Source organism: Lissotriton helveticus, chromosome 9, assembly GCF_964261635.1.
Source record: "Lissotriton helveticus chromosome 9, aLisHel1.1, whole genome shotgun sequence".
NCBI lineage: Eukaryota > Metazoa > Chordata > Amphibia > Caudata > Salamandridae > Lissotriton > Lissotriton helveticus.
The window spans coordinates 237,780,591-237,795,128 of NC_136070.1; the positions used below are offsets into that span (position 1 = coordinate 237,780,591).

Here is a 14,538-nt window from a genome sequence, read left to right on the forward strand (position 1 = left end):
CCACTTCAGCAACTGAGAAACAATTATTCACGTTACATCTCTGTACAAGGAACGCTTCCGCACTTGGAGTCGCATGCTGATATCAGTTTATTTTTTATTCTTAGTCAAATTATAATGAAACCTCTCCACTTTTACTCATACACGTTGTCTCTGTTTTTTTTCTTTCTCTTTTGGGTCACTCTACATGCCTTTCTCCCCATTCCCTCTCTCTTTGGTTTCTCATTCCTCCACCTTCTCTCTCACCCTTTTAACGCCTTTCCCTTTTTTTTGCTGACACATTCTCCCTTACTCCTTCTCCATCACTCTCTGTTTCACTCCATCTCACTGACTCTTTCTTTACCCCCTCTTCTCTCTCTACCTCATCCTATCCACTCCAATTAGTTTCTGTGCCCTTCCCTCTTAGTCTTCCACTCTCCTTAACCTTTTCTCTTCCTCTTCTTTTAGTACTCTCTCTATTTTCTCTAGACCTTTCACTTACTCCTTTGCTCAAAATTCCCTCTCTCTAGTTCCAGTGGCCTCTCCACGATGCTCTCCCCTTCTCCCTTTCCTTCTGCCAACTGTCTGCACATCTCTATAAGCGTACCTCTCTCTCACTCAGCCCACACCTACCTCTGTATTTTACACACTCCTTTTCATTCTTTTGGTCTCTTTCTTTAGAACCTAACTCCACCTGAGAAAAATCCTTCTTTCATTCTTTCGCCTCGACTATTTCTCTTCCCTCTCTATATTATTCATTATCTTGCACTCTCTCATCTCTCAGTCCTTAGCTATGTATTTCTTCCTCCCTCTTCTACTTCTTCCTCCTCCATTCTTTACCTGTTTCTCCTTCCCATCTCTTTCTTTCACTCTCTTTTTCTTCCACCCACCTCCAGGTTTCCTATTTCTATATCCCTCCCCACTGATCTCTCCTTCTACTACTACTGCCATATCTCCTTATTCCTCTCTAGCGACACCTCTCTCCAAGCTCTACATTCCTATCACATACTTTTTTCTCTTACTTCCCTCATTTGATCTCTTCCCGTCTACCTCTCCCACTTCACTATCCCTTCCTCTCTATCCAACTCCCCATTTTTATCTCTGTCTTCTCCACTATCAGTTGGGTTCACTCTCTTGCATTCTCTTGGAAACTTTCTCCCTCACAGCATTATCTCTTCAATATTTTCCCACCTCTGTCTCTTACATTGTTTCATCTCCCTGTTTCTCCCCTCCAATTTTCTCTCTTTACCCCGCTGTTTTCCTTTCTCTCCCTCCTCCCCTCATATTCTCTCCTGATTCCCAAATTCCATCTTTGTATTTTTGTTTCAGTTTCTTTGTCATTCATTCTCTATCTCTCCCACTGTCTTTCTCTCCCGGTCAAAAATTCTTTTACTCCCAATTTCTGTCATTGCTCTCTCTCTCATTTCAATATTTATTGGGATACTTTCCACACAAACTCTCTTGGACCAGAATCAGTAGTGCAATTTGGTGCACATACTCTATGCTGTCTAACTTGAACTGTCCTGGTTGACCCCATACGATCCAGACTCTCCTTGGGTTACAGAAATGTATGTTCCGTTTTGGCATAGAATGAATAGCCATATATGTGATGAGTGTACTTTGGGGGTTTAGCTTCCCTTGGCATAGCCAATAGATCTCGCCTTTGGGACCTTATAAGTGTTTAGTTATCCAGCACAATATCCTTGGTGCAACAACATCAACTGTTGCATGGCTAAACACTTATAAGGTCCAAAAGGCGAGAAATATTGGCTATGCCAATGCTTGTTTTAAACTTGAATGCATCCATTTATTAAAAAGGTCATGAACCCACTAGATCGCATTGCTTTAATTATTATACAATTACAAATTTAAGCTGTGCATCAAGTTCATAGACCTTACTTCCTACTACTTGGCTACAGCCTGCTTGTGCTTTCTTGAATGGTAAATGTACCTTCTTTCTAATCTGGCTTATTAGTTACAGCTTCCCTGCCCTTAATAATTGCTGGTTTAGTACCTAAGCAGCAAAAGAGGGGGCAACTAAGTACCTCATGTCAAAGGAAGAATATGCCTTGTATGGGCCGCCTCTTGAAATAGAAATAGAAATGGCGATATGGGGAATGCATATTTCGGCGGCAATGGGTCCCGATAAAATAGCAATTACTATCATAAAACAAAATGGTACATTGTGGAGTAAAATAATTTGCCTGGTTTTTAAGCACTGTTATGAAAGAAAAATGGTTCCCCCCTCCTAGAAGGGAAGTATCATTGTACCACTATTTAAGAAGGGAGACTGTGACCTTCCATTAAACCAGTTTAGATTGGGCTTCTTGACACGGTGGGTAAAGCCTTTGCTAAATGACTCCTAACCCAAATTAGGGATTGGGCAATAAAATCATACCCATGGAGCAAACTGGGTTTAGGGTGGAACATGGAACAATTGATAATTTGACTGCCCTCCAGGTAATAAATGAAAAATATGTTAAAATTAGAGGGAGAACGGTATATACGGCTTTTATTGACTTCTCCACAGCCTTTGACAAAGTAGATCGTCCTTTGCTGTAGAGTAGGCTTTTAAACTTGGGCATGCCGAGCACCTTTTTGGAGTTAGTTTGTGTCCTCCATACCAAACCTGGTGAAGAGTTTTAGTGGGAGAGGATGGAGGTCTTTCACAAGCCCTCCCCGCTGCAAATGGACTAAAACAAGGATGCTTACTTGTCCCCTGCTCTTCTCCCTATATATTTCAGATCTACCCTTTGGCCCAAAGTGAGGGCATCACCTCAGCAAATGGGGTAAAATCGCCTGTGTGTCTCCTCTATGCAGACAACATAATAATCTTTCATTTAACCCCTAAAGGTTTAAATAGTCATCTGCAGACACTCCAAATATTCTCTGAGGCTCACCACCTAAAGATCAATGTATCTAAAAGTAAAATTATGCATATGCATGGGAGGGATGTATGACGGTACAACGCGTACCGTTTCAACGCGTGCCTTTACAACGCATCTTTAACCACGCAAGTCGTTACAATGACTTGCGTTGTTGGGCGCGGATAGTGAATAGTATAATTTACTATTCTAACACCAGTCCCCGTGGATAGTAGGGAAGGTGTTGGAATAGTAAATATACTATTCTTTATCCTTTAGCGCCCTCCAGCGCAAGTCGTGGTTACGACTTGTGTTGTAAAGGACGCGTCGTAAAAGCACTGCGGGGTAACATCCGCGTTGAAAAGGATGTTCCCCGCATGGGAGAAAATGGAAACTTTGTATGCTCTCTAGGCGGCAAAAATTTGGCACATGAAAAGTCATATACCTTTTGGGGAAAAATAGTGTGTGGCAACCTATGCAACACAGACCATATATAAAAATATATTTCTGCAGCTGCCACTCAGGAGCAAAGCTTGGCCTCCCTTTACAGGTCTACCAGGAGAAGACACTTTACACCTTTATTGGAGGTCTTTAGTGCAAAAATCCCTGCCTCCCTGCTGTATGGTACAGAACTGATCGATAGAGGGAAATGGGTCATTTTAAACAAAGCAGAAAGCCGAATTCTAAGAAGCTTAATCTCAGTTAATTTGGGATTTTCTGCGGCTGTCCTTAGGCTAGAATTTGGATTGAGAAGTACCTGGGCACAGGGCCTCGCAGGGGTAGTGCTTTGGGCTTCAGTTTGGAATAGAGTGACTATGGTACACTTACCAACTAATAGCTATCCTGAAATAGGCCACTTGGTCTATAAGTTTCTCTAAGGCTAGAGAAGCTTGCACTTTAAAGAAGGATGAACCTCCGGCTATTTACTATTGCTTGATAAATAAAGTACAGGCTTATATTTCATGGAACTTGCCATATGGAGTGAGATGTTTTTGGTTACTATTGAGGCAGGGTATGCTCCCTCTAAATCCTTTACTGTGAAATGGTATGGTCCATCACCGATCTATAATATGTGCGATAACAGTCTCCAAGATGTTAATCATGTATTATTTATCTGTTCAGCCTTCTTATTATTTTGACGGAAATAGATGAGACCAATATGTTTACAGCTATCTATCCTCTGTGCCTCAGCAGCAGTAGAATCTCTTTATGGCCAGCCTGACAAAATGTTCTGTCATAGAATTTTTAATTTTTTTAAGTGTTTTTTAAATGTATATCAAGGTGCATCAGATATGTGGGCTGTAGATGCTGATACTTGGTTTATGTGGCTGATTTTAACCTTTATTTTCTGATGGTATTTCATGGTATATAAACTATCTTATTTTATTTATTTCCTAAAATCTTGCACTGATGGCACGAAGGACACTTTATTATCTTGTACGGTATGTTATGCTGCTGTCTTGTTGACTGAAAACAACTTGATTGTTGGTTTCAGTTCTGGAGTCTCTGATCTCTTGTTGGGGAGGAATATTTTAGTTTCTATTTTATTGCAAAACAAAATATTTGTTAAATGGTGGTGGTTTTGTAATTTATGTGGGCCTCTTCAGAGTTCTGTAAACATAAATAAATAAACTTTAGACTTGGTATAGTACCTCTTTGGAATCATTTTTTATATGTATTGCATTGTAACCACATTTTTAAACAAAATATGCTGTAAATTACACATTTTTGCCTAGTATTCTTAATGTATTCAGACCCACTTTGCCAAGAGGTCTTGCTTAGTTCAATCACTCTGTGGAACTTGTCATCAACATTAACGCTCACCACTTTCAAAAGTCACTAGCCGCCACCGGTCAACAATTGTAATTGTTGTAATTCCCTTGATCCTCACAATTCTGTCTCCTTTCCTGCTAGGAATCTTACTTCCCCATGAAGCCTGTTAAGAATGTTGAGGTTTCTCCGGTTCAGAATCCGGTCAGGCGAGAATGGAAAAACGCCTTGTAATATATGTGACAATCTGAATACTCACCTCAGCCTCTAGTCGACATTATTTCAATATTTTAGCAATATCACCTAGGCATCATGCTGCTATATTGTATAATAAGATAACCGTTGACGCTAAGCATCGTTGTAATCTGAGACCCCCAGTCTGCAGGATGCCGCACATGGCACATGTTCAAATACAGAATGTTGGGAAATGAGAGCGCCTCTCGTATACGTCCTCCCCCTGGTTTGTCAAATAACGCGCCCCGCCCCTCTGAATGCATCATTGACGCTTCTTGACAGAGCAAATGAAAGGCAAAAAGAGGCCACCGCGCTGCCTCTCCTCTTCCAGCCTTGAGATTGGCCAATGCTATGGTGGCTCAACTGTCACTTCCTGTAATTGGGTAAATTATTAAATGAGTATGAGTGATTCTTAAACCTCCCACACCGTGCTTTAATCTATACTGGGAATCTGATTGGCTACAGCTCTCTCTTTTTCGGCCTTTCACCATAGTAACTGCGCAGGACTCTCTTCCTCGCCCTTCGGATCAGAGCGAGAGTTCTGCGTTGCTACTCGCCTGGGTTTGCGCATGCGCGGTGATGTGAGCCAGAAGAGATTTCAGCACCAGACCTGCGGACAGCTCCAGAAAACCAGCGCAGCCTCCAGCCCGACGGCAGCGCCTTCTGGCCCCAGCAGAACTACCAAGGCGCTACTAAGGTTCAAGAATCAAGCGACCGATGGACAGGCTTGCCGTCCCCAGCAAGCGAGGCTCCGGTGTCGAAGAAATGGAGACGGCGGAAGAACCAAGGTAGGGTCTATCGGTTTGTCGCATTTCCAACCCAGAGATACTTGTTTTCGGGCCAGAGGGCGAGACGGTGAACTTCAACTATGCTGCCATGGCAAAGACTGCGGGCTCCAACATCACAGTCCTCTCTCTTACCAATAACAAGGGGCCTCCTTTCTTTCACCAGACCTATTTTTCCCAGAATAAGCCTGCACGCTCCATCACTGTCGACCGTAAAAAGTAAAGGAAGACCGTTTAGCACGTTATCTGCGCAGAAGTCCACAGCAAAAGCGGCACTGTCCTCACTCATCCCCTAAAACCAATAGGACTGTGGAATCCACTATGTAAACAACCGCTCGCCCCACAAGAGTGGACAGGCCATGCAGTCTCTCTTCTTCCGAAGAGAACGTCTCCAACCCCCCCAACCCACACCTCCGCCCTCAAGGCTGTGCATCCGCAGACGCCAGTGCAAACACATGCCGCCCTGCAGTCTCATCTCCAACGGGGAGCACTGAACCCCCTCCCACGCTCCACTAAGACAGGCTGATTGCCAGCCCGCACTCCGAAGAGTTAACATCGAGGGTTCTCTTTCCCGCTCTCCGCCAAGAACCAGTTTGCGGTTCGGTATTCCACAGACAGAAAGCAAAATTTGAGGTTAAGGTTAATCGTCATACCCTGCAGGCAAGATGGCCCCGGGAACTGTACCGTGTCCCTACAAGAGCCAGACGAATGGCCTCATTGTCACTCTCCTTGCAAAAGCAAGCCTGGGCACAACAGCCAGTTCACGCCCAAGAGAGAGGCTATGGACCCCACCCCCTCCCCTTCTTAAGAGCATGGCAGACCGGAACCCCCTCCTCGAAAAGCAAGACTGAGGCCCCCGTCTCACCTTCATGAGACAATATTAACAACTCCGCTCCACATACTGAAAACAGACACTGGACATTTGACTTGCTCTCCAAAGGGCAACGGTAAGGGGGTCCACATTCTCCTTCCGGTGTACCAACAAGGTTCCCACATATCCAGCCGCATTGGTTTCTCCCGTTCCAACAACATCCCGAGGGGCAAGACACGGAATGGATACACAACTCTCCTGTGACCATGGCAGCCCTTACTCCAGTGACTGGGCGATCAAGGACTGACCGCAGACCTCTGCAGTGACTGGAAGAGCATGAACTTGCCTCACACCTCCACCGTGACCAGGGCAGCCCTACACTTCTCCAGTGACTGGCAGAGCCCGGAGCAGCCCCAGGTGTCACACGTGACTCGGCCAATTGGGTGAGTAGCTGAGCACAGACTGGCATCACACCTCTCCAGTGACAGGGAGAGCACGGACGGGCCCCACACTTCCGCAGTGACAGGGAGAGAACGGGCGGGCCCCACACATCCCCAGTGTCTGGGAGAGCACGGACGGGCCCCACACCTCTCAAGTGAAAGGGAGAGCACGGACGGGCCCCACACCTCTCCAGTGAAAGGGAGAGCACGGACGGGCCACACACTTCCCCAGTGGCTGGGATTAGAGCACGGACGGGCCCCACACTTCCCCAGTGGCTGGGATTAGAGCACAAACATGCCCCTCGCCTCTACCGTGACCAGGCCAGCCCCACACCGCTCCGGTGATTGGGAGAGCATAGATCAGCCCCACAAGTCGCCTGAGCTGAGACCAGGCCAGCGCGACCTGACACCACACATCTCTGGTACCTGATAGAGCAGGGACTGGGTCAGACCTCACCAGTGACTATGGGGCACTGACTGGCACACATCTGTCTGGTGACTGAGAGTGCAGGGCCAGGCCTCACACGTCTCCTGCTTTTGTGAGACCAGGCACTGACGGTTCATGTGACGTCACTTTTAGTGGAGCAATCCATTGTGCAGCAGGCACAGTTGCACCGGAGCTCAGCGGTAAGAAGGTTCTACGGAAACCTTATTGTGGTTGTAGTTTACTACCAAACCCCGCGGTTGGAGGTGCGTTTCCCTTCTCTCACCAGGATCCAGGCGGCCTTGTTGCCCTACTGCTGTGACTGAGACAACAGGGCCGCCCCTCACTTGTGACAGGTGGTCGGGGGCTCATTGCCTTTCGTGGCAGTGCAGCCTCCAGAGCCCTCTCACAGGTACTTCAAATGGCTGCTGTTTTTTCAGAAAATACCAGTCGCTTGGTATTACTGGAACAAACCCTCACGGGACCCAGCCTGCTTTCAGTCCACCGTTTACCTTCCTCGCCAACGTCTTGCATTCCAGACGCCCAGTCTGTTGTCCCTCCGAACCTGTAGACTTCAGTCTCCGTCTGTGATCCCATGAGTAACACACAATGATTGATACCCCCCCCCCCCCACCCCCATCCTGCAAAATGTGTTGGGACCCCTGGCTCTCCCTTTCGCACAGATATTTACTGCCCTTAAGCTGAATGGGGCCGACCTGAAGGGTTGCGGCCCCTGCGCCACGCCTCTATCCTTCCCACGTGCCAACCTATGTATTCTTTCTGACCTCACCGAATTGCTCGTGGTGCTGTCGATGCACGAGACCACCATCCATCAACAGAGCCTGATTCCCGCCCACTCCTACCCCCACCCACTCCAGACCAGCCGCGCACGAGAGCACACGTAGCATATGACCCTGCTCGACGCAGTTCATCTTTTAACTTGGCCCCCTTCCCAGCAGCTGCCATCTGTCTTCGCACAGCTGGCCCTGCCGCCCCTCCGACGTCACCTGACGCGCTGATCTCTGAACTGGGCCTGGTACCAGAGGATGCTTCACCGCTAGAGAAACCAGAGCACGAGGGGTTAAATCCGGCCCAGAACCAGCCGTGTGTTTTATTCATGCGGCCTCTGTTGCTCTGATCTCACAGCCCTGACAGTCGATGATTCGAGGGAATCCTTCACATGCGCAGGGCTTCCCGTGTGCCCAGCATCGCCTGTCTCCTTAACAGACAAGAGGAACAGTGATACCACCCACGGGTCAACTCAGGGTCGGAGGAATCGGACAAAAAATAGGCCTGGCCACCAAAACAAAAGCGCCGCCATCAGCAAAACAGATGTCTAAAAAAGTGGCCCACATTTGCAAATCAGGCCAGTTTTGAATTAGTAAAACAGCTGTATGGGTATTTTGCTTGGTATAGGAAACTGCATGCATTTATGTTTGCTGCAAGCAAGGTTTAAAGTATTATCAGGAAAATCAATAGTAAAAACCACCCCCAATTGGCCATAAAACCGTCCCACAAACTGCTAAAAATAAATGGCCCACACACGGGTCTGCCTGACCAACACATCAGGAACTGCTTGATTGTCTGTTAAGGCTAGTCTGAAACTGATCCCGTTCGGCCTGCTATTTACTCCTGTCAACGCCCACTCCTTGCTATGTACCCATTCCCTCATTTTAAGTCACAGGACATGCGGACCTCTAGACAAAGGCATAGTGGTAGGCTCTAACTTGGGCAGGTGTTTGCCGGAGGGGGCAAATAGTGCTTATTTTTGGGGACCACCAGGGATTTAAGTCAGCCGGGTCCTGTCGGTGCTCGGCACTGACAGCTCTATAAAGCAGGTGCTATGATGGGTCTGAATCGGGCTCTCTATTTTTCCCCTCACTACTAGGGCGGAAAAAAAAATCTTAACTTTGCAGCAGAGTACTGCTTCTGATGGAACTTTCTGTTTTTGCAGTTCTATATTGCACGTGCTTTACATGAGCACCAGTTAATTTTGGTAGGCATGGGGAAACACAAACCTACTTCTTCAGCTCCAAATTCAGCAGCTTTCGCCGTTACGCCACATCCTCTACCATGCAAACTGCAGCATGTTCAATATTATATACAAACAAGCCATACTTGCTACTTATTTATGTTATGTAACTAACAACCATTGACAAAGCCAATAGTCCTGGCTTGTTCTAGGTGTAATGTTACTTGTTTTATTAAATATCTGGATCCAACCAGTCGGGCAGCACACTATGCTAAGTACAGATTGTTAGCTTAAGTGTTTTTAAGCCAGGTCCTTAATTACATCGGCCACGCCTCTTTGAGAGAACCTCCAGTTTTTTCATCCCACTTAAAGCCCTGGGGACCGGCACTTATTTTTCCACATCAGATTATTTACTGAGGTCAAGAGAGGGAAAACACACAGATCAGAAAGAAGAGAAAAAGGGCAACCCCCTCACAAAGGGAGAAAGCAGGAACTGGCAAGAGTGAGATAAAAGGGAGTGAGTATCTTGTAGTGGACGTTTAAGTTCACTGGCCGCAGAGCTTCGGACACCAGCGTTTGTGCTGAAGGGCTAGTCAGACAGGTCAGTGTGTGAAAAGCGTTTTTGGCTGTTTGTGGGCATACTTTATAGTCTGGTGAATGTTTTATTTATCTACACTTACCTCAAACATTGCTTGAAGCAAGCACAAATGCACAGCGCAGTCTGCATAGCTTGCAAAACACATATACACCTTTTTTGTTGTTGTTGCAGTTATATATAGCGCAAACTCGACCCAAAGGTATTGGAGCACTTTACATGAGCATCAGTTATGTTACACAAGGAAACATTAATTTTTTTTAGTAGGCACAGGGAGATTAAAGGATTTGCCCAGAATCAGAGGATGTGGAGCCGACGCCGATGCTCGAACCTGGTTCCCCAGCTCCAAAGTCAGTAGCTCTAGCCATTAGGCCACATCCTCTCCCATGTCTTTAAAAGATCAAAATTGCCCTGATTTGTAAATGTGGCCCACCCTGCTAGTGGCCACAGTCATAGGTGGGAGGGGCCCACCAAATCCAGAGGGCCTGGTGCACTGTCAACCGCTGGGTCCAATCATGATTGGACCCACCCTTCCGGCCTTGGTCTTAATACACTATGAAAAATATCCACCATTAAAAATGCTAGTTCTGCTTGAGGAATTAGCTGTCAGCCCTGCCAGACCGTTGTTTCGCATAGATCCTGATGCTGCTTTCCCACTTGGTGTTGGTGCATGCCCTTGTCAGCAGGGGTCAGGTGGGGGTGTTTGGGTGTCACAGTATTTACCGTGATGCTATGCCCACTAGTGGTTCAGTCTACATGGGTTGTGTCAGAGTGAGGTTCAGGGCTGTTTAAACCCAGACAGTGCATGCCTCATAAGTCTACGTCAGGACAAAATGGTGCTAGTACCGCACTAGCACTGTGATTTTTTTTAAATTAATGTTTCCAATTTATAACGTGTACAAAGAAATTCATATAAAAGTACAAGTTATTTATAAAAAGCATGCATTCTGAAAATGCATGAACATTATAAGAATACATTCAAAATATTTATAAAATGCATGAGTCATCCCTGACGTCTTGTTCAGGGTTAAGAAGCCTTTACCCATATGGTTCTACCACATATTTAGGTTTCGCTTGCACAGCACTTGACTTGTGCTTGTGAAATCTCTTGTATTTAATATATCTTAAAAGGGTGTTCTTATCAGTTCCCAGTGCCGAATTACTGTGTTCATTCGGTTTTGTTTTGAACTTGTTTTTTGTTAACTTCTCCTGGCTGCACACATTTAGGATACTTCAACTAAAGCTGTTCTCACTGTTTAAGCCCCATTCATTGTCAAAATAAGATCTATTCCCACGGAGAAGGCAGACAACTTCTAACAGTATGCTGAAATGCTTGCTTTTTATTACTTAGTTGTGAAAGGCAGATGCTTTACCGTAGCTCGTTTGTGGCATTTCCTATTCATGCCTCAGTACCTTTCTTTGCACTTTGTAGGCATTTTCGGAATGATTTTTTCATCTTAATCTATTGGTCACTATTATCAAATTGTAAATGTTGCAATAAACTGTACACGTTAAAAATAAAGTTAATATACAAGAGTTATGCTATATTTTACTACTATACAGGGAGCCACAAGTGCAGCTACTTTGCAGACAACAGGGTCATGTTTTGAGTGGTGCAGCAGGTGCAGTGGCACTGGGCCCAAAAGTTGTTAGAACTTCTCTAAACACATAATATTGCCATATTTGACTACTAAACAGGCAGTCACAATTGCAGTTACCTTGCAGTTAAAAGGGATTTGATTTGAATGAATGGTGCAGCTGGCGGACCAGGGCCAAAAGCTCTAAGAATCTGACTAAACTCAGATTATTGCTAAAAGTTAAAACTAAACATGCAGTCACAAGTGCTGTCACCTTGCAAACAACAGGGTCATGATTTCAATGGTGCAGTGATATCAGGACGAAAAGCTCTAGGGACCCCACTAAACTTCTAAAATTGCTATATTTGACTACTTAACCGGAAGTCACAAGTGCATTTACCTTGCTTTTAACCATTATTGCTAAGGGAAAATGAATTGTTAGTTATAAATGTGTTAGTTGGTTCCTTTGAATCTTTTTCTGTTTACACCATTCTGCTGCTATGTGATGCACTTTATTTAAAATTGGATTCTTTTTGAAGTTGCTATCGCATAGTATTTCCATATTTACAAATTGCATATGTATTTAACTCGATCTATTTTTTGCAGTAAAGGATTTAACTATGGTATTGTAATTTGTTTACTGCCATAATGATGAATATTCTTGCCTAATCTTTTGCTCATTTGGAGCCTTTGCTTGCATTCTTCTGCTTGTAGAAATTTTACTTTTCTGCATACGGCAGAAGTCAGAACTGGCTATGAGTGGTCTTGATACTTCTATGATGGACTAACTTGATTCTTAAACTGCTGTTGCCATATAGTATTACATACTGTTTCTCAATGAATTTCTGAAGCGATTTCACTAGAATTCTACAATATTGCCTGTCTTTGTACTCTATCCTATCTACTGTGGAAATGAATTGAGTTTGCATCTTAATATGCTTATTATGCAATAACTGTGTGTATATTTTATGTGGACCTCATTGTAGATCCAAATTCTTAATACATATATTGAATTGAGCAGACAACAGGGTTATGATTTGAATGGTGAGGCAGGTGCAGTGGCACCGGGCCCAAAAGTTGTCAGAACTCCTATAAACACCTAATAATGCTATATTTTACTACAAAGACAGCAGACACATTTGCAGTTATCTTGCAGTTAAAAGGGGTTTGATTTGAATGGTACAGTGGCACTGGGGCCAAAATACTCCAGGGACCCCACTAAACGCAGAATATGGTTAAAGTTTACTACTAAACAGACAGTCACAAGTGCAGTTATCTAGAAGGCACTGGGGCCATGATTTCAACGGTCCTGCAGGTACAGTGGCGCCAGGGCTAAAAGTTGTTAGAACTCCTCTAAACACCAAATATTGTTATATTCAACTACTAAATAAGCAGCCACAAGTACAGTTACATTGCAAGCACTAAGATCGTGATTTCAATGGTACAACAGGTGCAGTGACACCGGGACCCACAACTCTAGGAACCCCTCTAAACACCATATATTGCAATGTTTTACTAATGAACAGGCAATCACAAGTGCAGTTACCGTACAGGCATTAGGGTCATGATTTGAATGGTGCAGAAGGTGTAGTGGCACCAGGGCCAAACTTTGTCATAACTCCTCTAAACAGCAAATATTGCTATATTTTACTACTAAATAGGCGGTCACAAAGGCAGATATCTTGCAGGCACTAGGGGCATTATTTGAATGGTGCAGCAGGTGCAGTGGCACCGGGCCCAACAGTTGTCAGAACTCCTCTAAACACATAATATTGCTATTAAATGAATTAATTCTATTATTTCCCTCGTTCATTTCATTTTTGAAAATGTTGCTATTACTCACCCGCACTATACCACTGGTAACAATTTCAAAAGGGGGGTGGTGATGGACAGAGTATCTGAGTTAATCAGAACACTCCTACCCAGTCAACAGATCGGGGCTTGATCCATCACTTTTTTTAGCTCACTGCACCATCCCAGTTCAGAACCTGGCTATATGCAAATTAGTCTGTCCCTGGCCCAGTGCATCATGGGAACAGGGCAGACCAAACTACCAAGCCAATTCTTCACTGGAAAGGAATCAAGCTTCCGGGGACCGGTTTCTGGCATTACAGCCGTCTTCGGCCCGGCTTGCTTGAATCCTGATGGTGCAGTGAGCAAGGGACTCATGTCTGAGCATACCCTTCCACACTTGTGGTGGCCAAAATAATTTCAAAAGGGGGGTGGTGATGGACAGAGTATCTGAGTTAATCAGAACACTCCTACCCAGTCAACAGATCAGGGCTTGATCCATCACCGTTTTTTAGCTCACTGCACCATCCCAGTTCAGAACCTGGCTATATGCAAATTAGTCTGTCCCTGGCCCAGTGCATCATGGGAACAGGGCAGACCAAACTACCAAGCCAATTCTTCACTGGAAAGGAAACAAGCTTCCGGGGACCGGTTTCTGGCATTACAGCCGTCTTCGGCCCGGCTTGCTTGAATCCTGATGGTGCAGTGAGCAAGGGACTCAGTCAGTCAATTATCTTTATTCGATTATTAAAAATCATAAAAGAGCGAGCAATGATACATAACAACATTTCATTTCATCTAAACACATGTTAATATAATGCAATATATTTTTAAAAAAACCCTAAAATCTCTTTATACAGAATAAAATATACATTGATATTAAAAAGAGTAAAATCGATAAGGTATAAAAAGTAAACATTAACCTGGGACAAGGTGCCTAATTTTAGAACGGTGCTTGTTTATACGTACACCTGCAACCAAAAAGCTAGCAACATGAAATGCTACTTTTAAATTCGGAAGAAGTTGCAGGAACAACAGAGCTGGTTTTACCTGTGTAAAACCCAAATTGCACAGTATTGGCAGCAAATATTTTTTCCTAATGTCTTGATAATGGCCGGAGAAGAAAATAAAGTGAGTTGTGTCCTGGGTTGAAAAAGTATTGCAATCGCATGGTTCAGCATTTTCAGGTCTAGTCCACTTTTTAAAATTACCCAGAATAAAGTGGATCAAGTCCAGTCGGAATCTCGTTAAAAGGAAACGATGGTATGATTTATTTACCAATAAAAGGTATGGTTCGAT

At 44.6% G+C, this 14,538-nt stretch overlaps 1 protein-coding gene across 1 annotated transcript in view; it reads left to right on the top strand.

Annotated features, from left to right (window-relative positions):
* The first annotated feature begins 5,440 nt into the window (after positions 1-5,440).
* The window catches only part of DISP2 (dispatched RND transporter family member 2), a 212,370-nt gene continuing 203,272 nt past the window's right edge, over positions 5,441-14,538 (top strand). Inside the window, exon 1 of the mRNA XM_078659799.1 lies at positions 5,441-5,632. Coding sequence (XP_078515925.1) covers positions 5,562-5,632 — 71 coding nt within the window. The 5' untranslated portion in view covers positions 5,441-5,561. The remainder of the gene's footprint in view (positions 5,633-14,538) is intronic.